The following is a 27607-nucleotide window of genomic DNA, read 5'->3' on the forward strand; positions in this document are numbered from 1 at the left end:
TCAACACCAAATCAACACCACCTACCATTAATACCATCCACCATCAACACTATGCACCATCAACACTACCCACATCAGCATGACCCATCGTCAACACTACCCACTGTCAACACCACCCACCATCAACACCAAATCAACACCACCTGTCATCAACACCATCCACCCCCAACACTACCCGCCATCAACACCAAATTCACTACCACTCATCAAATGCCATCAGCACCACCTACCATTCCCGCCTACTGAGCTGCCCAGAGAACTGGCTTGGAGGTGGTATTCATTTCCTGAGGCTGCCATAACAAACTACCACAAACGTGGCGATTTAAACAATAGAAATTTATTCTCTGGCAGTTCTGGAGGCCAGAAATCCAAAATCAAGATTTAAGCAGGGCTGCGTTCCCACCAGTCGTGGGGAAGAAGGCTTCCTTGCCTCTTGCAGCTCTAGGTGGCTCCTGTCACCCCTGAGCTGTGGCGATAACTTCAGAGGGTTTCACACGGCCCTCTACTCTGTATCTATGTCTCCTGTCTCAAGCATCTCCTTGTCATTGGAATCAGAACCTTCTTGAGTAATTCAGGATGTTCTCATCTTGAGATCCTTAAACTAATTACATCTGCAAAGACTTTTTTTTTTTTTTTTTTTTTTTTTTTTTTTTTTTTTTTTTTTTTTTACAAATAAGATCACATCCACAGATTCCAGTGGTGGACATATCTTTTTTTGGGGGGTTGTGAGGGGATGCACGGAAATAGCAAAGATGTGGGCTACGGAGTTACACTTCCCTGTCAAGAGCCATTGGCGGCTGGCCACCAAGGAGGACACTATTGCCACTCTGAATGCTACAGGAGGCCGTGGACACCTAAGAGTCCCAGCCGGCTGGGCCTCTGAATCAGCCAAGGCGCCCATGACGCCTCTGGAGACCCAGAGTGCCAGCCTTCCTGAGCATCCCTGGCTGCCTTCTTGCAAAGCATGGGTGTCAGGAAAATCGTGTCACGGTGTAAAAATCAAGCCATCCCTTGCCAGAAGGGGCACGAAGGCGCACCTCGGAAGCCTTTTGTTTGTTGGCTCTGTTCCTCCTCCATGAAGTGCGGGGTCTTCTCTCTTCCCGATAACGTTTGCGTGGCCACTTGGTGGCTTTTCTGAACCTGGAGATGGAGCTGAGAACGAGATCGTGGTTTGATTGACCGAAACGAGTTGAGCACAGGTATTGAGCCTCGGGGCCAGGCATGCATCAGGTGCCTGTGGCACCTCCGGCTCTGCCTGGGTCCCAAGAGCCCCGGATGATCTTGATGCACGTCCAAGAAGCGCTGCCCCAGACGGTCCACAGGGTCCGCAAATCTTGAAGTGACGACCCACACCGTTGTGTGTGTTAGGACCTGGGGCATTTTCCTCCCCAGGGAGAGGGCCCATGGCTTCCTGCAGAGTCTCCAAAGGGGTCTACCTGCCCGAGAATGAAGAACATGGTTTCTGTCTTGCACTAACAACTAAATCAACCCGCCACCAGCTGACTTTTATGAGCCCCTAATGAGCATCTGTAACCCCCTACTCCCTTTCAACCTCATGAGCGAGTTGTGGCGGGAGGGGACACCCAGACACAGCGTGACCTGTGGCTGCAGCAGAATTTTCTAGAAAGAATCCACAACTTAGTGCCCCGGGCGGTGGGGGTGGGGTGGAGACTAGAACAGTGTCTCCGACACCGATTCCCTGTGCACCCAACCCTGGACAAACTGCTCTGGGCCTCAGTCCCCTCGTCTGTAAAATGATGGACACAGTCCACTTGGATCCCACTGGGCCCTCAGGTACCCTGATGGCAGGCACACAGCCCCTGGACCTGAGGCCAGACAGCCCACAGTAAGGGTCTGGCTGACCCTGAGGGGTGGCCCAGACCCTGGACCGGGGGAGCCTGGCGGTGTCCCAGAGCAAGGCGGCAGATCAGGCTGCAGGGGACCAGGAGGTCACATCAGCCCTGCACCTGGGCTCAGTAGAGGCATCACCCGGCTCTCTGCCATCAGGCAACCAGTTGGGCCACAAGCTCTGGTTAAGGGTCATGACTTTTCCCAGGGGTGGGGAGGTCCCAGGCCTCTCTGTTCCCAGACAGGCACCACCATACGGGTCCCCAAGCCCAGAGACTCCTTCCAAGCTCCTTGTTATCTACTGCCTTTTACTATCTTATCCTTTCCCCGTCTTTCCTTTCCCTCACCTTTCCACCCTGAAAGGCTGCCCGCGGCACTGGGGCTTAGCTACCCACCCCAGAGGGTGGCCCTGGGCCTGGATTCTTGACAAGAATGGGTCCCGCTTTGTCATCCTGAACAGCCTTCAGCTGCTCCTACAAACCCAAAGGGAACTCCTGCCATCCTCGTCCCCATGTGAGCTGGGGCTCCCGTGGGCCTGGGGGCCAGTGCGCATGCTGTCCCCTTAGCCTGGGAAACCCTTGCTCGCCCTTCCAGCCTCCCCTTCACGCCTCTTCCCGGGGCGGGGGTGGGGGGGGGGAGTCCTGACTCCCGTTGAGGGCTGAGCTCATGCTGTCTGTGCTCACTGCACACCCCTGCCTGCCTGTCTCAGTTCTAATGAAACAGCTGCATAATTATTGCCGCTGTCTGCTCCTTCCTGAGTGGACAGAAAATCCCTCTTGTTTCCTGCTGTATCCCCAGTGCCTGGCACAGAGCACATATTTATTTACTCAATAAATATGTGTTGCATGAATGCGTGAGAGGAGGAAGGGAGGAAGGGAGAGAGGAAGAAAGGAAGGAGAAGGAAGGAAGGAAAGGGAAGGAAGTGAGGGAGGGAGGGAGGAAGAAGGAAGGGGCACAAAACCTTCCTACCCTGGGCCTCCTATAGGTTATCCTAAAGGAGAAATGCCATTTTAGGGGGGGGTTTCTTGCTATTGGAGGTGACATAACAGACCCAGGAGACAGGAGGGGTTTTCGCCCACCAACATTTCTTGAGAAGGAAAGGCAGACTGGAATACTGATTGCATAACATTGTAGCCGAAGAGACGCTGGTTGGATCCGTGTCTCAAGTTTCCTCCGGAAGGGTGGCATTCTTGAACTCTGGTTCTGGTACTATTATCTCCTTGGGCGGCTGCCCCCTGGCAGGCCGTGCTTGGAGTGGACCCCCAGGAAGGAGCACTGACTGGGCCAGGAGGTACCCCCTGGAGAGGGCGGGTTGTTTGGGGGTTTTCATGGTGGAAAATCAGCAGATGAAGGGCAGTGCAGGCTGTTGGGTCCCACTGCACAGGGACTCCAGTCGTCAGGTGATATTTATCACACACACACACACACACACACATCTGCCCCGGCAATGAGCTGGACAGAAGGAAACATGCTGGGGGGCGCCTGGGGGGGCTCAGTCAGTTAAGCGTCTGACTCTTGATTTCAGCTCAGTGCATGATCTCAGAGTTCGTGAGTTCGAGCCCTGCATCGGGCTCTGCGCTGACAGCGTGGAAACTGCTTGGGATTCTCTCTCCCCACCCCCTTCTCTGCCCCTCCCCTGCTTGCACTCTCTCTCAAAATAAATAAGTAAACTTAAAAATTCAAAAAGAAAGAAAGAAAGAAGGAAGGAAGGAAGAAAGCAAGAAGAAAGAAAGAAAGAAAGAAAGAAAGAAAGAAAGAAAGGCTGCCTTCTGTCCGTGACCCGTCACCCCCTCAGTGCCACGATGCTCACAGCCCAGCACTTCCTCCTTACATCTTCCCCTCACAGATGACTTGTGTTCTGGCTCTAAGATAGAAGCAGGGGGCGGGCAAGGAGAGGACGGGAGCACCTGGGAGGAGCCTCATGCCCGCTGACCCGCTCTCCCTTCTAACCACAGGTGCCCCCCCATCTTGATACTTTCTTCACCGAGGCGGACCGCCAGAGAGCAATCAAAGCCCACCAGGAAGAACACGCGGTGCGCCAGGGGACCCTGCGGATGGGCAACTACACCCACCCCTAGAGCCTTCTTGACACGGTAGAAAACTCCCGAAGGACTCACCTTCCTCGCCCCAGCTCGCTTTAGACTCCCCCCACCCCCCGCCATTTTTACGTGGCTTCTGTTTTGGCAAGGACCTCAGACTCAGGTCGTAGGTGGCCAATCCTTCTCAGGTCAGCCAGTACTTACTCACCACCCCCAAACCCTCAACCTAGGGATTCCCCCTCCTCCAGGAACCCACCCACCCTCGGTTCTCCAGCCCTCACCTGATAAGCCCGAATGACAAGGCAGATGTTAGACCCCGAGCTAAGGGTCAGTTCCTACGCTCTGCCCATTGAGCGTTAAGAACAACCTGTGTATTTCCTGCAGAAAGTGTGACAGTAACGTGCTTGAAAAGCCCTCATTTTATATTCTGAACACGAGTGTAACTGTTCTTTGGGGGATGCCTGATGTCTCACCATGATGGTATTATCTCTCTGGGGCCCCTGGCAGTGAATGGGAAGAGCCCGTGCTCCTGACTCAGGGCCTCCCCCCGACGCCCTCCACGCCGGGGACCTGTCAATCACACACACAGGCCAACACAGGCTTCTCCAGCCAGGCTGACCTTGGAAGGGCAACCCCGGCCCAAAGGAGACAGTCTTCCGGGCCAGTAGGTGGGCTGACGATGCATGGGCTGAGGACTCCTGAGTTCGGCCAAACTGCTGCGTGCTTCTGACCCCAATCTCTCCGCGTGTTCTTGCCTTCTCCCCACAAATCATGTATCGGTCTATTTTAAATGAAAAGTGCTATTTGTCCCCCTCCCGCTGTATCTTTATTTGAAAACCAGTAAGCCAGTAGCAAGGACCAGCGTCACCCTCTTCCGACGGTGTTCTGACCTGGACGCTCTTCGAGGCACATTACCTTCTCTGACACGTCCCCGCCGTGTCTGTATGAAGCCGGGCACATCCTCGAGGTTTTAAATCCCTTTTCTCGTCTGAAAATTCCAACGACTCCTCTTCAGCCCAGAGCTCTCCCCGGGATTTCAGACTCACTTACCCAACTGCCCGCTTGACGTCTCCACTCAAGCGTCTGCTGTTCGGTGCAAACCAACACAGACGACACAGAGCACTTGACTTCCCTTTCTCCCCACCAAACTTGCTTCCCCCTCCGTTTTTCCCTTCTCCTGGGCAACACCACCATCGACCTGCTGGAGCGTCCTCTCCCACCTCGAGTCTAGCAAGCAGCCTGTCAACGCCTCTTCCAAAACATCCCAACCCTTCCCCTCCCAACCATATTCTCCACAGAGTAGCCCCTTAGCATTCCAGCAGCTTCCGTCACTCTCGCAGGAACCTCCACACCCCTCACCCGGCCCACGGCCCTTGCTCCTGCCTTACGCTTTCTGTCTGCTTCCACTTCTCCCTGGAACACCTGGGCCCCCGACTGTCACCTGCCCATCGCTTCCTGTCATCCAGATCTTAGCGCCAACATCAAGTCCCCTGCGCAAAAGGTCTTCCGCGAAATAGCCACCAGTAAAACTCACACCGGCTTGTTTTACTCCTTACAAAACAACGACGCCTTATTCACTGCCGGTCTCTCCTCTAGCAGGGATGTGGCGTGGGAGCGGGGACCTAAGATCCCAAGGGCCCGACATACGGTAAGTGCCCGTGATATCCGTGGAAGGACCCCCCGCAGGAATGTCCACTACGGCTCACGCGCCTTGCAGGCCGAGTGCTGGGCAGGGAGGCACATCCAAGTCTGGTGTTGACGAGTCTGCATTTCTCGATCAGCCCTCCCCACCCCACACATGCGTCCCAATCCCATACAAATCCCACACATACTAACACGACTCAGGAACCTGGCCCAGCCAGGGCCTTGTCAGAGCCCAACCTACTCCAAGGGCCAGAAATCCTCCTCCCGCCGCACGAGTCCAAGAGGAACAAGCATCCCCACTGATTTTGGCCAAAGCCACCCTGAAGCCTTGTGACCCCACAGGGAGCAGCGAGCCTGGTGTGGGAGCACAAGAGAGCCCGCGGGACCCGGCCACTGAGCCGGCGGCCATCGCACGTGGCCGAGAGCGTGAGGCCTGGCTTCCTCAACTAATCCCTGTGTGGCCTCGACCAAGTGTCTCAACCTCTCTATGCCTCGTCTGTGAGGCAGGGCAATGTAGGACATCTCCTCAAGCTAGATAATGATTAAAGAATGTGTACAGCATGACTAACTCACTTTTAAGTCTGGCACTTTTAAGCAATAGATTAATGTGAATTATCTTCTTATTACTAAAGCACAGGGGCACCTGGGGGGCTCAGTCGGTTAAGCGTCAGACTTCAGCTCGGGTCCTGATCTCACAGTTCATGGGTTCGAGCCCCGCATCGGGGTCTGTGCCGACAGCTCAGAGCCTGGAACCTGCTTCGGATTCTGTGTCTCCCTCTCTCTCTGTCCCTCCCCCGCTTGTGTTCGTTCTCTCTCTCTCTCAAAAATAAATAACCATTAAAAAAAATTTTTTTTAATAAATAAATAAATCACAGTGAAAGGGGCAACTGGAATCCTATCAGCAATTGAGGGATGAGAGTGTGCTTTCAAAGGAACAAAAAGCCTTTGTGTCCAGGTACATCAGGAAGGTGAAGGTAGTTTGAACTGAACCCACTGTTTTGCTCGTGTCCCCTACAGGAAGAGGAAGGGGGTGCATCAGGACGCAGAATTTCCAGAAGGGCCCGAAATTAGGTTCTGTCCGCCAAAGGCCGGGTGGGGCAAGCTCGGCTGTGGCAAAGAGAGAGATGCCCGGATGTGGCCCCTCCAGGCCTGCTTTTCTTTCCAAGGACCCGGGCCAAGGGGAAGTACGGAGTTGGCCAGAAAAAGCTAGCGGACGTCTCTTTCGCTTATGCGATCACGTCGTGTCCCAGCAGGGTGGGCCGCGCCGTGCTGGGAGACTTTCTGGGGCTGTGACAGGTGCCCTGGGAGCGGTTCCCCCTGTCCTGTCCTGGAGGTCCCAGCTTCTGGGAGCTCCCCACCCAGGCCTGAGCGGCTCGCCTCCGAGAGTCCCTCAGCTCCTTGTCCTACAGCGCCACCCGCTGGCAGGCTCGAGTGGAGGCCGCGGAAGTCCCTGGCCCTTCCCTCCCCACTGCCCTCCCCCAGCTCCGTCCTTCCCTCCTCATTAATTATTCGTGCCCACACCGAGCCCCGGGTCAGATTCCGGTCTGCTTCATCTGTCTTGGGTATCTCGTTGCGTCCCCCAAACACTTGTGCTGCTTGCGTTGGGCCCTGGCTGCGGGGGTGGGGGCAGGGGGCCAGCACAACTGGGGTTGCTGTGTCTGCCCTTCAAGACCCAGGGTCCAGTCCCTGAAGGTTCCAGCCGGGAGGGGCCTTGACTTCCCCAAAGCAGATGTCCAAGGAGGCCTGGGGGCAGTCAGTGAGCGAGCCCCAGGCCAGTGGCCAGTCCACCACATGGCCCAGAGCGTGCCCCTAAAACGACTTCTCCGAGATGGGCGGAAATGGGGAGAACTTAGCTTAGCTTAGTCCTCCTCCTCCACCACCAATAAACGCCGTGGGAGGGTGGCCGTCACCAGAGCTATGGCCTTTTCCCCCTGGTTTTGCTCCTTTCCCTGCTGGTTGTCATTCTACCCCCTGGTTGAGTTTCTTAGCAGCAATGCACCTTAACCAAAGAGGCCCACGTGCACCATCTTCAAGGACCACAGGGAAGCAGCTGGACCCTCACCTGGTCAGCCGGAAATGCCCTGAAGTGTCCTCTGAGGTGGGAGGGGGCCGTGTCTGTGCCGATGAACACTCGGCCAAAAGGGGAGCGAGTGCAGGCATGGGGTGTTGAGATGGGGACTCTGGAAACAGGACTCGTGAACAGGGAAGGGCTTGAGCAAGCATCCAGTCCGGCCCGAGAAGACTGGAGGGTTGCGGAGTGACTTAGCAGCCAAGGTAGCACGGGGACAGACCTCCTGGGTGGTTGGTCAGCTTTTCTTTTCGTAGACGGCCTCCAGTCTACGTCCAGATTTTTTTTTTAAGTTTATTTTTGAGAGAGAGAGAGCTAGCGGGGGAGGAGCAGAGAGAGAGGGAAAGAGCTAGAAGCCCAAGCAGACTCCAGGCTCAGCACAGAGCCCAATGTGGGGCTCGAACCCATGAACCATGAGATCATGATCTGAGCTGAAATCGAGAGCCGGATGCCCAACCGACTGAGCCACCCAGGTGCCCCCACTTCGGGATTTTCAAACCAGAGCCCAAGCCTCATTCACTCTCTCCTCTCGCCCCTCCCTCTCCCTCTCCCTCTCCCTCTCCGTCTCCATCTCCGTCTCCGACATAGAACCAGATCCATTGTTTCCTTGGCCAGAGGAAAAGAGATGGGGTTCCGGAGTCTGTTGTGCGGCATTTTCATCAGGGCTGGGAGCAGTGAGCCAATGGTGATTTCTGCTCCTGTCTGGCAGGGGGTGGCCAGAAGCCTGACGAGGAAGCCATACTGGTGGGTCATAGATCTAAACCCAGTCTCCAGGGTTGGCCCCGGGATCTAGACAGAGATGGTTTGCCTTTTTGGTTCACCCATCCCAGCGCCTCAACTGGTGCTGGTTTAGAAATCACAGGTTTGGGGTCTAGGGAAGGCACATCTCCATGGCAGCAAGCAGACCAGCCGTGCAGGTGCCCAAGTGAACCTCACTGAAGCCAGACAGGTCTGTTTCCAAACAGCTACCTTCTCTCGCATTGGGCTTTTTGGACCAAAACAATCTTTTTGCTGCATTTCTTTTGTACTTGGGAAATGCTTTGATGCTTGAAATCATGAAAGGAAGAAAGAAAGACAGAGAGAAGGAAGGAAGGAAGGGAGGGAGGAGGGAAGGGAGGAAGAAGGAAGGAAACTAGGTTGGCTTTTTACACAGGTTCCTAGGACTGAATGCAGGTAAATTTTAGGTTTTTTTCAATGTTTATTTATTTTTGAGAGAGAGAGAGAGAGAGCAGAGGAGGGGCAGAGAGAGGGAGACACAGAACCCGAAGCAGGCTCCAGGCTCTAAGCTGTCAGCACAGAGCCCGACGCAGGGCTCGAACCCACAGACCTCAAGATCATGACCTGAGCTGAAGTCAGACGCTTCACCAACTGAGCCACCCAGGTGCCCCGGTAACTTTTAAATTTGAATCCACAGATGAGAAATTATCTATGAAAAGAAGCCTGGGTTGACGGGCACCATTGCTCTTGTTGGATCCATGAGTCGGGTCCTTTCTGTCACATTCCCCATGGCATCACCAGCATCTAGCATGGTGCACAGGCCAGAGTGCATGCTCAAAAGGATAAAAGGGAGGGAGGGAGGGAGGGAGGAAAGGAAAGAAAAAGCGGGGAGGGTACAAAGGTGGGAAGGAGGGGAGGAGGAAGAGAGGAAGATAGAGAATATGTTCTCTTTCTGGTTTCAGGAGCTCCATGGGGTTTTGAGCTCAACCAACACAAATGGTTGAGAACAGCGTGACCTTGACGGCCCACAAATTGCCCAAATCCTTGTCCAACCCATCTGTTTGCAGAGCAGGGAGATATTAGCATCCGGGCCTGACCTATATCATCCAGGTCCCGTGCCCACTCCACATTAAAGACAGGTTTTAGGTGGAAGGCCCTGGGCAAAGAGGGGAGCTGACCTCTGCGGTGGGGGCTAGCGAGACAAGATAACCTGCCAGAGAAAAGTCTCTGGTTGTTGTTGGGACCACGAATTGCATAACCGCTGTTCTCCAGGATCAGAGCCCAGGGCGGAGCCTTCGTGAAGACCACGTAAAGTGGCCAACATCGTCCTCCTCTCACAGCTGAAAAAAACACGGCTCCGAAGGTGCTCAAGGTTACAGCACAGGGCTGGGACCACGGACCACGGCTGGGACTAAGGCAGATAAGGCCCTTGCCTAAGGCACAAAATTTACAGGACTGCCCCCCAATTCAGTAACGAAGACAAACAATACTTTAGTGCAATATTTTTTGAACCCTTCCTTTTTTTTTTTTTTTTAAGTTCACTTACTTATTTTTGAGAGAGCGTGTGTGAGCTAGCGCAGGGGAGGGGCAGAGAGAGAGAGGAAGAAAGAGGATCCCAAGCAGGATCCGCACTGTCAGCGCAGAGCCCTATGCGGGGCTTGAACCCACAAACTGAGAGATCATGACCTGAGCTGAAATCAAGAGTCGGACACCTAACCAACAGAGCCACCCAGGCGCCCCTGATGCCATATATATATATATTTTTTTAATCAAAATTTCAAAACCACTGATGGACCGAATAGCCGTGGTTTCAGTAAAGATCCCTGCGACTCACCTCACGTGTCCCACCTTAGCCCCAGCGTGGACTCTAGAGCCGGGATTCTGCTTCAAGTCCAGCCAGTGCTGCAGTCCATCCGGCCAAGCACCCTCCGAGGCCACACTGTCCTGCCCTTAGCCCCAGTTACCCAGAACCTTGAGTGGCATTCAAGTCACAATTCTTTGTGAGCCGAGAAGACCTGAGGATCATTCTCAGCAAGCTTTGGGCACATCTGCCCCGTGTGTGGCCAGGACAATCCCTCCTCCATGCTGGGGGCGGGTAGCATTCAGTGGAGAGAGAGGTGAAGCTGGGAAGAAGGAGTTGGTAAGAAGCGTGGCCCGGCCGGAGGCCCGGAAGCAATCAGGCCCATCCCTGACCCAAGGCCAAACCCAAGGCAAGAGCTCCAGGTGAAGCAGGATGCAGATTCTATAGGCAGGCCGCTTCATTGCCATCCAAGGGCCTCTTCCACCTGTGACCCTCACTACAAACCTCCGATGTTTAACGTCTTTGTATCAAAAGGAAAGCTGAGGTCCAGGCAAGAGAGATGCTCTGTCCAGAGTAAGGGCGGGGCCAGAGCTCGGGTCTTCTGAAGACTGGTCTGCACCGATGATGTCCTTCCTGCCCCTGGAGAAGAGTGACAGCTCCTTCTCGGTGGGTATCTCTCTGTCTGTGGAAAAGTGGATTGGGACCTGGGTCCAAGGAGGGGCTGAAGTTGGTTTTGTTTGTGTTTTAAAGCAACCTCAGGGGTGCCTGGGTGGCTCAGTCGGTGAAGCGTCCAACTTCGGCTCAGGTCATGATCTCACGGTCCATGGGACCGAGCCCCGCGTCGGGCTCTGTGCTGACGGCTCCGAGCCTGGAGCCTGCTTCGGATCCTGTGTCTCCCTCTCTCTCTCTGCCCCTCCCCAGCTCATGCTCTGTCTCTCTCAAAAATTAATAAACTTTTTTTCATGTTTATTTTTGAGAGAGACAGAGACAGAGCATGAGTTGGGGGTGGGGTGGGGAGGTGGGTTTGGAATCCAGAAAAGGGAGCCTGGGTGCTGGAGCTCCAGCCCTTGGTTTAGACGGAGTAGTCCTGGGAGCTCCATTGAGAAGGTGCCCTTGTCACGCTCCCTCACTTTACTTCCCTTGAAGCCCCCCCTGCCCCTCCACCAGGCCCTCTCCCTCCTGGGGGAGGGGAGCCAAGACAGCCGAGGGCAGGGGACTGGGCTGGGGAGAGGGAGAGAGGTCTGCTTCCTGCTATGTAAAGGAAGCTTTCGGATATTAAGTCACTTGTTATGGTCCACACTCAGCTTTGCTGGACCTCAAAGCCCTTATATCCCCCCAGGAACCCCCCTCCCCCGGGAAGCTTAGGCAAATGCCAATTCCTGGGTGCCTTCCCAGCTAACCAAGAACTCAGGGGAGCACACACAAGCCTCTGGGGCTCTGGACAGGCCTCCACGCAAGAGCCAGAGAGGGGATGGGGCAAAGAGACAGGGGGAGGCCTGGTGGTGGAGCTGGAAACAGCCAGATAGGAATAAAACGAGATTAATGAGAGATGCTGAATGTCAGACAAAATTCCAGATGAAATAAATTGCCTACCGTGTTCTATATTAGAAGAGACCGTGATGATGCAACACTAATGATGGTACCCTAACAACTTGCTAACTATTCTTGGGCTCCAAGGAGTGCTGAGAAGCCCGCCAGGGCTGCGGGAAGTTGGGGTTCCTGCTGTTCTTTTCAACTGGAAAAGGTTTTCTTTCGCACAGCACACGCACACCTCACATCCTGCTGTGGCTCCGATCCCCCCCGCCGACGCGGTGCCCAGCGCTACTGAAGGCTTCGCGGTGGCTTGGTTTTCGCCGGGTGCGGGATCCAAACCCCAGCCTGAGACCAGGAGGCCAGAAAAGGTCCGTGCTCTGCCAGACACAGATCCGCCCAGGGCAGGGGCCGCTCAAGACCCACCTGTGGGCCAGAGCAGGACAGTGTTTTCCTCATGACCTGGCGGGGTCCATGAATCGGGGCCTTGGGGAGCAGCCTGACCCTCTAAGAAGCCCAGGGTGGGGGATCCTGTTGACCTGAGTTGAGACCTTGAGTACCCAGTGGGGGTGGGGTTGCTCCGGAGATGCAGCCGCTAGGCCCCAAGAGCAGGGGTGGGGTGAGAGAGTGGAGTGGAAAAGCCTCCAGAGGCGCCCAGAGCAGGAACCAGGCCCAAGGTGGGGGCTGCCGGGCCCTTGTGATTTATGTCCCCCTCCCAATCCACCTAACGAAAATGAACGACCTGCCGGCCGGCCTGCGGCGGGGAGGCGCCCACTGCAACCGCGGCCCAGCCGGGGCGGGGGGCCTGTCTGCTCGAGGCCCCTCGGCGCCCGCCCTCCCGCCTCCCCGACAGCTTGCAGCCGAGCAGGGCCCGCGGTCCCCGGGGAGCCGCCCGTCTTCGCTCCCAGCCCGGCCGGCGGCGGCGAGGCCGCTTCCAATCTGCCGGCGGGCGCAGGGGGAGAGCGCGGGGAGCCAGGCGTGAGGCCACCGCCAACCTCGCTGGAGGAAGAAGAAAGTTTCTGCTCGCCAGGCCGCGCGGGGCTCCCACGGGCCGAGTCTCGGGTTTGGGGGGGATGCGGGGGCCTCACTGTTCCCCCGAGGTCTCCGACGCGGGTCCGGGTAGTTTTCCAGGGGCCCGTGGGGAAGGGGAAACGGCCGTTCGCAGGCCCGCGGGGCAGGCCGGGCTCCCGCCGCGGAGCTGGCGAAGGGCGCCTCGGGCCCGCGGGGCCGGCTGCAGGCGCGCCAGCTCGGCTCTCTCCGCCCTCGACCACAGACCCGGGTCGCGATCCCTGGGGCCGTGCCAAGGGGACCCAGGCCCCGCACGCCCTTCAGATCTGCCCGCCGCCCTGGGCCCCGACACCGGAGGCCAACCCCTGAAGGGCGCCTAACTGGAGCACCGCGGCTGGGGCAGCGGAGAGGGCGAGGGGGCGCGTTATTCACAATGAAAAGACAGTGTTTCCAGCGCTGCCTTGAAAACACATCCCGGGGCAAGCTCCAGCTGCGCGCGGAGTAAAGAAGCCGTTTGCAGACGTCTACACTCGCCCTGGGAAGCTCTTTCGCGTCCTTGTTAGGAGGCACAAAAACAGCCGGTGTGGTGCCCCCGGGACACCAGGCCGGGTCGGGGTCCCTGCCTTCTTTGCTCGGGGCGCTGCTTCCCTGGGGCCACACACATTTCTCGGGGTCTCCGATGTCCCAGGCAGGATCTTCCCACGTTCTCCGCTCTCGCCCCGCAACGAAACCATCCTGCCGCCCCGTTTCCGGGCTGACACCAGGCTTTCCCAAAGCCCTGCCAGGCCCGCGGAGTCCAAAGAGAGCAGACAGAGGGCTGCAAAAGTCCTAGGCGGGAAACATCTAGAGCCCAACGGAAGCGCCCCGAAACAATGTGTCTTAAACCGAAATCTCTTCCCCACACCAGATTAGGGCTTACACACACACACACACTCACACACACACACACACATACACACACTTCCTTCTCTACTGGGTTTAGTCCCTTTCTCTCTCTGGAGGAAGAAAAACGCGGGCCCTTGGGGGGGTGGTTGTGGAGAAAGGATCTCTGACAGCCCCACGGACGAGTAATTTGAATAACTGTAGAAGAGGGTAGGGGAAAACTTTAAAAAACCTCCCATCCCGACCCACCGGCAGCGGCAGCCGGCTTCGGACCCCTCCCCGCCAGCCCGTGCCCCCCTCGGCTAATCACCCTCATTAGGAGCCTCATCACCGGCCTAATGAAAGCAAACCGTGTGGAAATCGCCGGTAAACAGTTGGGCCTGTGCTGTAATTAATTCAGTGTCTCTTTTAATCAAACTGAAAGGGAATCGGGCAGCGGCTTGCGGAGCCGTGACATCACCCCCAAAATCGGCCGGAGCCAATCAGCGTCATCACTCCGGGGACACGTGGGCGAGTCCCCTTTAAAAAAAAAAAAAAAAAAACACAACACAACGAAAAAAAAAAAAAGAAAAAAAAAACCCAGCCCCAAAGTAAAAGTGACACAAGTTCATTTTTTAAAGGAAGGGGGGGAGGCGAAGGCGCGCGCGGAGGACGCGCTGAGAGCTGCAACCGCGGAGCCGGAGGCGCTGTCCTCGGTGCTGACGGGCCCCCGGAGCGGAGGGAGCGCGGCGACAGGACCTCCCTGGCCAGGTGGAGCGTCATGCGCCGCGGGCCGCCGCCGCCGCCGCCGCCGCTATCCGCGGTGCTGACGCCTCCAGGTGCGCTCCGTTCGGCCGGCTGGTAGCGCGGCTCCGCAGGTATCCGCGCTTCTGACCCCGCTGCCCTCGGCCACTGCTAGCCTGGAGGAAGCGTGCGGTTTGGATTTTTTTTTTACGCCGTTCTTTATTTAGATTCCAACATCCTCGCGTCTCTTCTGTGCCAAAGGGGCGCTCAGGCCGTCCATCTCCCCCTTTGCTCTCCCCAACTTGGCGCACCCTCCCTCCCATTCCTCCCTGACACTCCCACCACCCCCCCTCGGCTCGGCAGCTCGGCGCGATGCTGCAGAAGACGCGCTGAGCCCTTTTGGATCTAATGCGCAGAGGAGGTTGGCCCAGAGCTCCCCGGCTCCCCCAAGGCTGAACTCCGTCCAAGGTGCCCGCAGGCTCCCTGCCCGCCTTCCCCATGCCAGCCCGCAGCTAGGGGCAGGGGCAGCGGTGGCTGGGGTTGGGGGTGGGTGGGGAGCTTTTGGGGAGGACAGGTCGCAGCTTGGCTATGGAAGGCTCCAATGGCTTTGGGATCGACTCCATTCTCTCCCACCGTGTGGCCAGCCCCGCCCTTCCCAAGGGGGACCCCTTGCTTGGGGACTGCCGCTCGCCCCTGGAGCTGAGTCCGCGCTCGGAGAGCAGCAGCGACTGCTCTTCACCAGCCTCACCAGGAAGGGACTGTCTGGAGACGGGCACCCCGCGGCCTGGCGGGGCATCAGGCCCAGGTTTGGACTCTCACCTGCAGCCTGGGCAGCTCTCGGCCCCAGCCCAGTCGCGCACCGTGACCTCCTCCTTTCTGATCAGGGACATCCTTGCCGACTGCAAACCACTAGCGGCCTGTGCACCCTACTCTAGCAGCGGGCAGCCGGCCGCCCCTGAGCCTGGGGGCCGTCTTGTGGCCAAGGCTGGGGAGGACTTTAGAGACAAGCTGGACAAAAGTGGCAGCAACGCCTCATCGGACTCTGAGTATAAAGGTAAGAAAACGGGAGGAGAAGCCTTGGGGGGGGGGTGGCATGCTACATTTCTAAGAACTGCTATATTTCTAAACACGCACAGGGATATGTACGTGCTCACTTGGAGTTCCCCGGGGCTCAGGCTGAACCTTTTGGTCTTGTCTGAACCTTTGAGCTGGCCCCATGGCTATGCCTTTGAGCAAAAAGAGTCGGGCGGAGAAAGCAGAAGAGGGATACTGTGTGCCCCAGGAGAGAGTCTGCAAAATGCACAAAACCAACTTTCTAAACTTCACCTGGGACCACTTTTCCAGCGGCACTGGCGGGCGGGAACAGGTTCCTCTCAGGCTAGCGGTTCTCTGGGAAAAAAAATCTTGCCGAAGCAATGGCAAATCCAAAGGGTTCTGTTTGAACAGCCTTTTATAAGAGTGAAAACCTGGCAGGACATTTCAGGTGGAGCCTTAAGAACAATCAGCATTTCCCCCCTTTAATATGAACTTCCAGGCGGGAAACTGAGTTCCCCTCCCACCGGGGCCCAGTGTGATGTGGGCCCTGGGAATCGTGCAAAAGAAAGGCTCACTTCAAAGTAGAAACAGCAGCCGGGTGGCTGATGGGTTCAGAGGTCTGGTCGAGAGGGGAGGACCCTGCGCCCACCCCATGGTTCTCACTGAATTTGATTTCAAGTGCATCCAACTTCAGCTTGTGTATGGGACCCAGAGACTCCCAAGTGACCAGCCCCACTTCCCCTTTATTGGGGTTGGGGCCCCTTTGCTCGCCTTTTTACCTTCTGCGAATCTTTTTGTTGTCATGGGTTCTTTTACGTCCCCTCTTGACCAGGAAGTGGAGATTGGGATTAAGAGGAAAGAGGGAAGGAAGGGAGGAAAGACGAAAGAAAGGAAAGAGCTCCTCATTTTGTTTCTCACCCCCCAGCCACCACCTTGGTGAGGCCAGGGGTGCAAAATTCTTTCTAGGAAGAGGTCAGAAGGCAGGAGGGGAAGGAGTCTCAGAGTGTCAAGGGAGAAAGCCCTGTGTCCCCCATCCAGCAGAAAACTAGAGTCTGGTGGGGCTCTTTCAGTCTTACGATCAATTCTGGGAACGTTTTCGTGAGACAAACCTTCCCTAATACAAGCAACCTCTTTATTGTATGAGGAGCCCTGCACCTGCTGTACCTGATTTCTACTCAGTCTTGATATGAATTTAAGGGAAGCTCATTGAACACTCTCCTCCCAACTAAGAATTCATTTCTGGACGAGCCCTGATCACAAACCAAAACCCATTTGGGGCCCGACTCCACATCCCACTGCCCCCCACTTCCCCACAGAAACTGCCCAGTCTCCTTCAGCTTCCCCGGGCCAGCCATGCCTAGAAAAAGGGCTGGTTGGGCTGGAGAACCCAGAAAGGAGGTCCAGAGGCATGTGGCCCAGTGACCCTTGCCCCTCCCCCTGGGGCCTGTTTAAGAGAGGCAAAGAAAACTTGCCTGGGAGAAAGACAGGAGGTGGGGGGGGGGGAGGGAGGCAACGTAAATATATATTTATAACATCGTAGTTTATTATTTATAATTCCCAACAACACCCCAGCTTTATGGTTAGAGTAAGGGGCAAGAATCCTGCTGCTGGTGGGGGTCAAAGATAGCTTGGCTATTGCCTCCTTTTATTTCGTTGCCTGTAGGTGGGATTTTGAGATTTCGTTTAAGATAATTGGAATATCAATTTTCTTCTCCTGTCCCTGATGATATCTGATCAGGGAGGTGATGAGGGCCGGCTATCCACATATCACTTAAATAGGTTTGGAGCAGAGGAGGGGGGGGTGAAGTTCTCCCTCACCCCTGCCCACCCCCACCCCCACCCCCACCCCAGGCACTGCTGTCTTTGCACTTACAAAGCTCCAGAGCGAACAAGAAAGTGGAAACATGCTCTAAGACAATGTCTGGAGCGGTTCTCCAACGTGGAGGTGAGTTTTTCAGGGCCCGCGTTGGGAAACCTTGAGAGAGACGCACACACCGAGCACAGCAGCCAGCCGGGCTGGGCATCTAAACAATTCGACTACCATCCACCTTCCATGCTAAGAATAATTTCTTCCAAGAAGGGTACAGAGGGAAGGTCTGTTCCATCCTGAGTTTTCGGCATCAAAGGCTCCTCAAACATCACGCTGAAAGGAACTGAGACCAGGCTTTGAAGTAAGGCGGTCTGCCGCTAGGTCCTGCCTGTTGGAGCCAATGTCCGTGGAGAAATCAAGCCCGTGCCTTGCTCCGAATAGGCTGGGCCTGGAATTCTGGGGCACTGAGATGCGGCTTCCAGACCAGAGTTCGGGGTCCCATTGGGCTGAGACTGTTCTGGAGGCTGAGGTTGAGAGGCACAGAGTGCGGACCCAAAGGCTCCAGCCGGTGCCAAAGAGGGATTAGAGGAAAGCCCAGGTATCCACCCCGTTCTTCCTGACATCACAAATTCAACAACCCCCCCCCCACACACACACACCCCACCTCAGCCCCAAGAAGTTGGGGATTTTCATAGTCCGGGCATTTCCATCAAAAAGTAAGGTTTCCACGATTTCGATTTTGAGATTTGAATAATTGTTTCCTCACATTTGTTTCAACTTTACCTTCGGGCACAGACAGAACCCAAATTTCGCCCACCCCAACACACCTCCTGAGGTGGCCATGCCCCAGGGTGGCCTCAACTCAGGGGCGGGGGGGGGGGGGGGCAAGGAGTCTGGTGGAGGCCGGAGGGAGGGAGGCAACGGCCGGTTTCTCGGGAGCCAGTCGCTCTCCCTGCTTGCCTGCCTGCCTCCCTTCCAGTACCCAGGGCCCGGGCCCTCCCCGGCCCAGAACCTCTGCCTTTCCGGTTGAAAAGTCTCCCTCCCTAGTGGCTCAATTAACCGGATTATTGTTTCCTACAGAGAGAAATCAACTTGCATTCAGCTGAACCCTGTCACTGCAAACGCCAGGCACAATGAAACTCACCATAAAAGAAAACAGAGAAAACGAGGGGGAAGCCCCAGCTGGTGCAGCCAGTCTGGGGGACACGGTCTTTGGGTTGTAGGGTCACTTTAGGGAGAGAAGGAGGGAGATCACAGAGTTGGCTCTACCGAGTGTGCGTTTTCGGTGCCGTCGACCCAGAACCAAGGTGCCTGGGGGATAAAAGAAACCGCCTTGTCCGTTCCATTCTTGGGCCTTCGGAGCGGGGGAGACCCTGCCGGGGTGTCCCGATCGAGGGGCGGAAACACACGACAGCGGGCGTCGTAGGGACAAGGAAACTCGGACCACGGCGACGCGCGCATCTGAGGGGCGAACGCCCCGCGTAATTTTCCAAGCGCCTCGCGCTCCCGGCTCCGGCGCCCCGCGCTCCGCCCTCCAACGCGCGGTTTGTAGGTGGCTTAGGGACGGCGGAAGCGATCGCTACGGATTCGCGTCCAGCAGGGCCAGGCGAGATGTGCGGACAATAATTTATTTCCTAGGACAACGATTCGCGGCGGGCCGAACAGGTTTTTGTCTCTCCACGCGGGTTTTTCTCCCCACATTCCGGCCCTCGGCTTCCTCCCTTCCTGGTCCGCACGCGGCCAGAAGAGCGGGGTGCAGCTGCGGGGGCCCAGACCCGCACCCCTGAGCGCGCACCTAAGCAGCCCACCCGCTGCAAACCCTCCCCTTCTCCCCGCGGCGGCTCCAGCCGGTCGCTCGGCTCCATCACGGTTATTCCGTTTATCCCTCCAGGGAGCGCGGCGGAGAGCGAGCGAGTCGAGTTCTCCTGGTCCCTCGCTCTGGGTCATTTGTGCCCGGAGGTATCCGTCCTCCTCCTCCGCCAGGGTTCACGGCCTGGTTTCGGGGCCCCGGAGGTCCCGCCTAACAGCGGCTTTGCCGCGGGCCCACGCACTGGAGTGCGGCGGGACCGCGGCGGCCGGGAGCCGCGTTTACGCGGGCCGGCGGGGCCCCCCGGCTGGGGCGGGAGGGCGCCGGCGGGCAGGCGGAGAGGCCCGGCCCTGACGCGCCGCTGTGTCTCCGCAGTGAAGGAGGAGGGCGACCGCGAGATCTCCAGCTCCCGGGACAGCCCCCCTGTGCGCCTGAAGAAGCCGCGCAAGGCCCGCACGGCCTTCACCGACCATCAGCTGGCGCAGCTGGAGCGCAGCTTCGAGAGGCAGAAATACCTGAGCGTGCAGGACCGCATGGAGCTCGCCGCTTCGCTCAACCTCACCGACACGCAGGTCAAGACCTGGTACCAGAACCGCAGGTGAGGCCTGGCTGTGGGGGTGGGGGGCGCAAAGGGCCTCCTTTCCTAACTGCCCCTCCATGGGACCCACCAGTCCACGGCGCGACGCTGGGAGGGCCCCCGAGCTTTCCTTATTCAGCAAAAGTAAGGAAACTGAGGCCTCCAGGGGAGAAGGCCTTGTCCCAAGTTCACAGTGAGGGAGGGCGCCAGAACTGGACTGGTCTCCAGTGCCCGGGCATCCATCCCCCCCCCCCCCCAGAACAGGAGGACAGACACACGGGCCAGCAGAGAGGCCTAAGGCCTGCCGGCACCCACCAGCGTCCTGATGACTGCCAGCATCCTGATGACTGCCCCGGGTGCCAGCCTTAGCCCACATTGGGGCCGTTGAGCTCCCCCAGTGGGAGTGCCAGGCCTGGGGAGGGGTGATGGCCTCCGTGTCCAGAACGGGTTTAGGGGCAGGGAGGAACTAGTGGGGAGCCCTGATGTGGGTGTCCGGCACTGTCTGAGCTCTCCGGGTGGGGCGGGGCGGGGGGGGGGCTCTTCTGGCCTCCGCAGCTTTTCCCGTCCTGAAACCCAAGGAAGGGACAGACCCAGCTCTGGCTCCTTGGGGACAGGGTGACTGGGAGATTGGCGTTTCCTAACCTCCCTCCACCATACATGCACAGGATGAAAACACTCACACACACACACACACACACACTGACACAGCTCATACAGTCACACACACCCTCACTCACGCTCACACACTCAGTGGAGGCTGGAGTGGTGCTTTCCATAAACAAGCCTCAGAACACGTCTCCCCATTAATAATAAATACCGATTACTGCTCCGGGCATCAATAATTAAGGCCCATTACAGTAATTACACAATTATGATGATGATGAATAATTCAGGGAGGGAAACGCGGTTGGTGTGGCTGAGCCAGCCTCGGTGGGCCCATGGCCGGCTGGGCCAGCCTCGCCGGCCAGGTGCACCCAGGGGTCCCGGCTGAAGCTCAGGCAATGAACCAGCATGGCCTCGACTTCCTTGCCTCCCCTAAGCCCCCGGCGGACACTCGGCTGGTGGTCTCTGAATTCGGGGCCACACAGTCCGCTGCGGGGCTCCTCCCAGGCCTCGGATCTGGGGGCAGCCGGTGTGGCCAAGAGAGTGTCAGAATCACCACCGCCTCGCGCCTCGCGGTGTTTGCAGCCGCGCGCCCCTCTCCACGGCTAGCGGACCGGCTTCTGCGGTCCACGCTCCCGCCCCCACCATCCTCTCCCTGGTGGTCGCCTTCCTCAGTGTTGGAGCCCCAACACCCAACTCCAAGGGGCTCCTGCATCCCCGGAGCACAGTGTAGTGAGGTGACAATCCGGTCTTTGGGGTCAGCCAGCCTGGGCTCTCTACGTCTTTGGAGACCAGCTCTTAAACGGCCCAGGCCTCAGTTTTCTTATCTGTAAAATAGGGTTAATACCACGGAAGGCCCGGTGGAAGATGAAAGGAGCCGATGCGCGGAACGCGGGAGAATTATTTATTTGCAAATTACAAATGTTATTTATTAACCAATTCGGGCGATCCCTCTTGGCCTCCCCGCAGGCACTCTGGGCCGGGCACTCGCGAGGGGCAGGGGGCTGGGGCCGCCCCAGCCCTGACCCCGCCGTCCGCGTTTATTTCGGTCCCCAGGACTAAATGGAAGCGACAGACGGCAGTCGGGTTGGAGCTGCTGGCGGAGGCGGGCAATTACTCAGCGCTCCAGCGGATGTTCCCGTCGCCTTATTTCTACCCGCAGAGTCTAGTTTCCAACCTGGATCCCGGCGCCGCCCTGTATCTGTACCGCGGGCCCAGCGCGCCGCCGCCCGCCCTGCAGAGACCTCTGGTGCCCCGCATCCTCATCCACGGACTCCAGGGCGCCAGCGAGCCGCCCCCGCCGCTGCCCCCGCTGGCCGGCGTCCTCCCGCGCGCCGCTCAGCCTCGGTGAAGCGCCCGCCCGCCTCCCCGGGGCTCTGCGTGGGCCCCTGCCGCCTGCCGAACCCCGGGCGCGGGGTTTCCACGCCCCTTCCCCGGGGGCCCCCTGGCCGGCCCTCCCCGGAGTCCCCCGAAGGGCCAGATGCCAAGTCTGCTGCGGCCCGGACCCGGACTGAGCCTCCCTGACCCTCCTCGGCGTGCTCTGTCCCGGCCACGCCACCAGGGAGCCACTTCCACGCCTCCACTCGCCGGGTGTACATACAGGCCCCCACCCCCGGCCGGCTCCCCAAGGCGCTCCCCCCCCCCACCCCCGCCCCTCCTTGGGAGCAGGTGGGGGCGACCCCGACGCTGCACTCTCTCCCGCTCCCCCTCCGTGCCCCAGCTGTGCACCCAGCCCTCTCCCCGCACCCCTCCAGGCGGAGGGGAGTGTGGAGCCCCCCCCTCCCAGCGCCCGGCCCGCTGCAGACCTGTACATACGGTGTGCAAAGTGTATATGAAGTTATTTATTCGTGACCCATGAGCCCGTGACCGTGTCCGTGAATCAGTGAGTCTGTGGCCTGTGCCCTCTTCCCTCCCAGGCGAGGCAGGAAGGGGTCAAGGGGGCTTGCCCACCGCCCCGACCCCCAGCCCCCACCTCCAGCCTCCGTCCGGGGGCAGGCAGGCCCTCGGGTTCTCTCTCTCTTTTTTTTTAAATGTCGAAATAAACTTCTTACAAATGACCACGCGCCTGTCCGCGCTCAGCCCTTCTTTCCCACCCCTCCTTAAGAACCACTTTCCCCTCCCGGGACCCGGCCTCCTTCCACCCTCACCAAGGAAATGTTTTTGTCCTCCTCTCTTCCTTGGCGCCGTGGTCGGGGGGCAGGGGCCCGGGGCCGGACTCGTTGGGGGTCCGCGGGCGGGGGCCTCCCCCCAACCCCCACCCCCACCCCCACCCCCACCCCGAGCCTCAGTCTTCCCGTGTCTACAGTGAGGCGAGCCCGCGGCTCCCCGCGCCCCCCTCCCCACCCCCTTCCTCTCCATCTGGTTCCTAGCTTGCTCCCAGCCGGTCCCGGGGGCCGGAGCGGGGGTCGGAGCCTGGGCTCGCTCGGCTGCGGGCCGGGCTGCGGTGCCCTCGCTGAGCCGGCTCATCTGGCCGCAACAAGGGCGCCGGCAGCTGGTGACCGGCCCGCTGGGCGCGGGGCCGACAGATGGGCTCCGAGGCTATTCCCCCCCCCCCGCAACCCCCGCCTCCCCAACCACCCCATCGGCCCCCTCCGCCCCGCGCCCCGGTCGCGCTCGGGCTCCGGACGCTCGCGGGCGCCCAGGCGGCTCCGGCCCCCGCGCCGGCAGGACCCGTCGAGCCTTCGCTGGGAGCCTGACGCCACAGCGGTAATCCTGTATCTTTCTCCCTCTACCCCGGGAGGGAGCACGAAGATGAGCCCCAGAGAGGGGAGCCAAATCCCCGCGTCTGCCCCGTGCCCCAGCCAGCGGCTCCGGGATCTCAGGGGAGGGGGTTTAAGGCTCCAGCCAGACTCGAGGCCTCCAGTTCACGTTCAGAGGGCCAAGGTCACCTCCTGAAGCCGTTCCCTCCCTGGGGAGGTGGGCGCAGGTGCTCCCCTGCCGCCCACCACCTGCAGCTCGGACTCGGGACAGAGGACAGGCCCAGGGCTGGGAAGTTTTGGGGCCAGCAAAGCCGAGCCCCCCTCCAGTTGTGGCAGGATCGCTCTGGGAGAGGGCGGCCTCCTAGGGGAGGGGTGGGGGGCATGTTCCAACTGCTTCCCCCACCCCTCGGGACCCTGCTACTGTTTCCTGCCCCCTCCCCACCCGCCCCAACGCCCTCACACCACTGCTTTTCTTTCCCGGGACGGTGAGGGTATTATTCTAGTTTTTGCAAAATGCACAGCAGCTAATTAAGTCAAGGAGCCTCTCCGCTCTCGAGTTCTTTTGCATGTGAATGGGGGTTGGTAAATCCCCAGCTCTGGCTGTGGTGGGGGGCGAGGGGAGACTGTCCCCAACTCAGGGTTAATGAAGTGGGAAAGGAGTCTCTCATAGCCTCCTGCAAACAAAACCCCCCATGCAACAAACCCAGCCCAAATCCTACATGGATTGACTTAAGCCCAGGGGATAAGTGCTTTAAATTAATCTCATTGAATAAGAATGAGACCAAACAAAACTCTTTAAAATCATATTAAAAATCTATCAAAGGACAACTTGCACTGGTGTGCTTTTCATTTTGTGAAAGTGAAGGAGGCAGAGCAGAGCAACCACCCTCTTACATTTACACAGCGGCAGTGTAAACCGAGACACATTCTCAGCTGTGTAATTGTCCTTGTACCTCAGAGGCGACTTCATATCTTACATTAATGAAGAACAAGGCTTCCCTACAAGTTTATAATTACAATATCTTAGATTGTCCTGCACTTCCCATCTGTCATAATAACTACAACCTTTGCGGTGAGGTGGGTTTCTGCTTTCATCCGCTTCGGAGGCTAAATTGGCTTCTCGGTTCCCAACCCCGGGGCTGGGTGAACTCTTTTTGGAAACACAAAGAAGGAGCAGCGGGGAGACCCCCGGCGGGCAGAACAATAGGAGAGGCTCCCGGGAGGCGTCTTCTCTGCTCCAGCGGCGACCCGCCCCAGCCCCTCGGAAACCCAGGCTCCACAGGGTAGGGGCGGCAAAGTTTAAAGGAAGTTGAGATTGCCCTGTGAGCCTTGTTACGAGGATTCGGGACAGTTTTGAAGAGTCTAGCTGGTTCTGCGGGTGCCCCACTGCACCCCCTCGCCCCCGGCAGGTCTCGTTCTGAATTGTTCTCATGGCGGAGCAGATTAAGAGAGAAGGTGACATGGTCACTCGGGCAATTTAACAAGACCCGTTAGGTGCCCTTTTCAGGCAGGGCCACTTGTCCAGTGGAAAAGCTTTAAATTTCTGTCTCGTGGAATCGATGCTTGGATTCTAATGGCTTTCCCTCACTTCATGCAGAGGGCCGCACTGCTAACTAGCAAGGTCACTAGCGGCTTGGGATGTACCTGCATTAAGGGGCTCTCATTTACTCCCCTCTTCCCTAAATCTCACCTCCCTTCGCTAAAGAAGAAGAAGAAAAAGATCAAAGGAACCCACTGGGCTTTGTCCAAATGTCCTTTGCTGAGCTCTGGTTGGCTCTTTGCTTCTCCAAGAGTGGAAGAGGCTGTGTGCCTTGCATCAGCACTGACTGAATCACTCGCCAAGGGCTCTTTGCCCTTCGGTGGGTGAGAACGGAAGCCCCTCTGAAGAATGGCAACCCGCTAAGAGCTGCAAACATGAAGGGGTTTGGGGTGCAGAACAAGCATCCGACAAGCCCACGGGGGGAAAAGGCTTTCGGCTGCAACACTCCATGAGATGTCCAAATTCTCCGTGACTTCCAATGCGGGGATCAGGCTGCGACACAGAGAAATGGGACAGTTTGGGAAATCAGAAAAAGAGGGACGATTAAAAATACGCACAAAATTAGAATATGTACAGTGGAATTAGGCTAAAGCTTTGCCTAATTGATGCCTGAAACGTATAATCTGTCAAGAGCCATAATAGGAGAAAGAGATTTATTTTAAGGTTATTTAAATTTAGATAATATTAACCCTAAATCTGTTAAATCCGTGTTTCTTTATTAACTGGGGGTAATATATTGATTCTACTTAGAAAGGGGCCCACAAAGCATCTATGGCAAGAAACCCTCACCTAAGTGTTTGCAAATTAGGCTGAAGTTCCATCTCTAAATTCTAGTCCCTTACACCCTCTGCCGGGAAGGTTCCCGCACGCACGTCGTCCCCCCCGCCCCAGGAATGCAGGGCCCAGTCGACCTCTGGAGGAATGAGTGCATGGGGGGTGGGGGAAGCAGGGCTTCTCTTTGATCCTCCCCAATCACTGCCTTTAATCCTGTTTCTCACACAGCTGGGTTTTGTCTGTAAAGTTTGATCCCTCCTTTTCTCATCCAAATCATGTGACCCATTACACACGGAAATAAAAGAAAGGTGGCAGATTTCCCCAAGTCCGCTTGACAAGTGCTACAAGGCTTTATTATTACTGTTGTTGTTGTTAGAAACTTCACCAACCGTCCCTAAGAATTCGTATGTGACAGCCCTCGTGAGAAGGTCATATTTTCCCTCCCGCAGAAGATTAGTGCTCACTGGACTCACACTCGCCCTCTCCCTGGGGCCTCTGGTGTCGGTGCGAGCTACCCTCCACTGCCAGAGAGGGTCGGAGGCAAGGACGCTGGCCCCTCTGTGGACCCTGCAGACGGCCCATCTCGCAGCACTCTCATCCGCTCCCGGCCGCTTGGTTCCTGTGCATCTGGAGGGTTGGTTACTGAAGTGGGGGCCTCATCATCCATCACAGGAGTTGGAAGACGAGGAATCCCGAGAAGGTGTAGAGAACAAAGCACCTCCCGGCACAGAGGTGCTGAGCTCTGGCCCTTCTCCTTCGGACGCCTCTGGAATCCCCGCGTCCAAATCTGGCAACCTGTCCGCCCCGGGGGGGGGGGGGGGGCGCCCTTTCAAACCCCCGGGGCAACACAGTGGGGGAGGGGCAGCTGTGACCTGGGCCACACTACAAGGACCCCCGGACCCCAGACTTGAAGGCAAGATGGGACTCGATGGGAGAAAATGCTCAGGAGACTGGTGCCTTTTGACTTCAAAGGCAAAGAATAAAAAGGCAACAGTAAAAAGCATAAATAAATAAAAAAGGCACCAGTAAATCCATCAGCCACGAGACAGGAAGTTTTCCGTGGACATAAAAGAGGCGGCCGGGCACGTGAATGCGATGTGGGGCCTGGAGCTGCCTGCGGACGGACCCGGAGGCTTCCGACCCACGCCAAAACCAGTCAGCCCTCTGAACAAAGCACTTGTACATCGAGAAAACGTGTTGACCTTTACCCTCTTCTTTAGCAAACTGCATCCCAGTTTTAAAAACGCTATTTTATAAAATTCGTGTTAAGCAATGTGTTGATGGGGCAACTAAAGTAAAACTTGGAGACACCTTCAGAACACTGTCACCAGGAGGCAGGACGCGGCCCTCCCGCTGCCACTCACACCACCAGGCTCTTGCTGGAGGCTGCGGGTGGGGGGGAGGTGCGGCTCTGGTGCACTGATTGGCTGGTCTACACTCTGCTGACCCCCGCCCCCCACGGGATAAGGGGCCTGGCTTCTCTGGGTCAGGGGCTTGTCTTCAGGGCAAGGGGGGGGGGGGGGGGGGGGCGGCACCAGGCTTTCCCACAATGCTCCTGACAAGAACAGGGCCGTCAGCCCGGGTCTCCGGGCCTCCAGGATCCACCCCAAGCCCCAGGCCTGTGGAGGCAGAGTTGAAAACAAAAAAGCGAAAAACTTTTTTGGGAAGTCTCGGCCCCCGGTCAGTCTCTCTGGGTTTTTCCGTTGCACGGAGGGCGCTTCTTCTGCTTTCCCACGGCCGAGGCTGGGCGCCCGGTGCGGATGGCTCTGCATGGCTGGCTGCCGGGCACCGCGTGTTTGTTTTGCTTTTTGACCTTGGCGACGCTGGCCTCAATCCCACTTGAGTATTCTGAACGCAGGATTTCAGCAAGGCGGTGTTTACCCCGGGTCTTCTTACGAAGGTCAGGCCTGAAGAAAGTAACACAGCAGAGGGGGGAAAGGAAACTTTATTATTTTTTTCTTTCCCATTTGGAAAGAGGCTGGTAGCAGCTGGTTCCGAGACTGTGGAACTGACATTTTTGTATTAACAGAAGTACAATCCCTTCAATAGTGCTTGTTTTGATATTCTATGCACCAGAAGATTAGATACGGTGCTGACAGATTTTCATAACGGTGGCAAAATATCATGGCATTTTTAAAAGTGAGGCTTTGTTCTGTGTTGTTTTCACGGAAAAAAAAGAACGATACGCACTCACACTCTGATGGCAAACGAAGTGTATGATACAGCAGTTTGCCAAAGGATGGGGGGGAAAACCCGCCTTGAAACTCAACAACATACAGCGGGCGAAAGCCGGCCAGCAACTCTGGGCAAGTAAGCCCCGTGTAGGTCAAAGCCTCCTCCTGACGGGGCCCACACAGCGCCCGGGGGTGGGGTGTCGGTCGCAGACACCTCTTCACTGACTGAAGAGCCTCCTGCAGATATTTTTGACCTTGAAAACCCCAAACCCAGGGTCTGCATGGGCAGACGGGACGGCATCTGCCAGACCCACCGCTCTCCACCGAC

At 57.5% G+C, this 27607-nt stretch overlaps 3 protein-coding genes across 9 annotated transcripts in view; 2 read left to right on the forward strand and 1 right to left on the reverse strand.

Annotated features, from left to right (window-relative positions):
- The window catches only part of CFAP77 (cilia and flagella associated protein 77), a 129844-nt gene extending 123474 nt beyond the window's left edge, over positions 1–6370 (forward strand). Inside the window, exons 6-8 of one of the 7 annotated variants that reach the window (XR_007459487.1) lie at positions 3804–3941; positions 5484–5535; positions 5874–6103. Coding sequence is in view for 5 of the 7 variants with exons in the window: in XM_049638271.1 (XP_049494228.1) it covers positions 3804–3926 (123 nt within the window). In the remaining 2 variants the exon portion in view is untranslated. Of the gene's footprint in view, positions 1–3803; positions 4702–5483; positions 5536–5873; positions 6104–6163 lie in introns of those variants that run through there. The other 6 variants (XR_007459489.1, XM_049638277.1, XM_049638285.1 and 3 more) reach the window with 6 other exon arrangements.
- Positions 6371–14848: 8478 nt separating this feature from the next.
- On the forward strand, positions 14849–21592 carry BARHL1 (BarH like homeobox 1). The gene is made up of 3 exons (XM_049638246.1): positions 14849–15314; positions 19288–19510; positions 21149–21592. Exons 1-3 carry the CDS (start codon positions 14849–14851, stop codon positions 21441–21443), a joined length of 984 nt encoding a protein of 327 aa, XP_049494203.1. The 3' UTR covers positions 21444–21592.
- Positions 21593–25431: 3839 nt separating this feature from the next.
- DDX31 (DEAD-box helicase 31) overlaps positions 25432–27607 on the reverse strand; it is a 72536-nt gene continuing 70360 nt past the window's right edge. The window contains exon 20 of the mRNA XM_049638207.1: positions 25432–27012. Coding sequence (XP_049494164.1) covers positions 26787–27012 — 226 coding nt within the window. The 3' untranslated portion in view covers positions 25432–26786. The remainder of the gene's footprint in view (positions 27013–27607) is intronic.

This window comes from Panthera uncia, chromosome D4, assembly GCF_023721935.1.
Source record: "Panthera uncia isolate 11264 chromosome D4, Puncia_PCG_1.0, whole genome shotgun sequence".
Taxonomy (NCBI): Eukaryota; Metazoa; Chordata; class Mammalia; order Carnivora; family Felidae; genus Panthera; species Panthera uncia.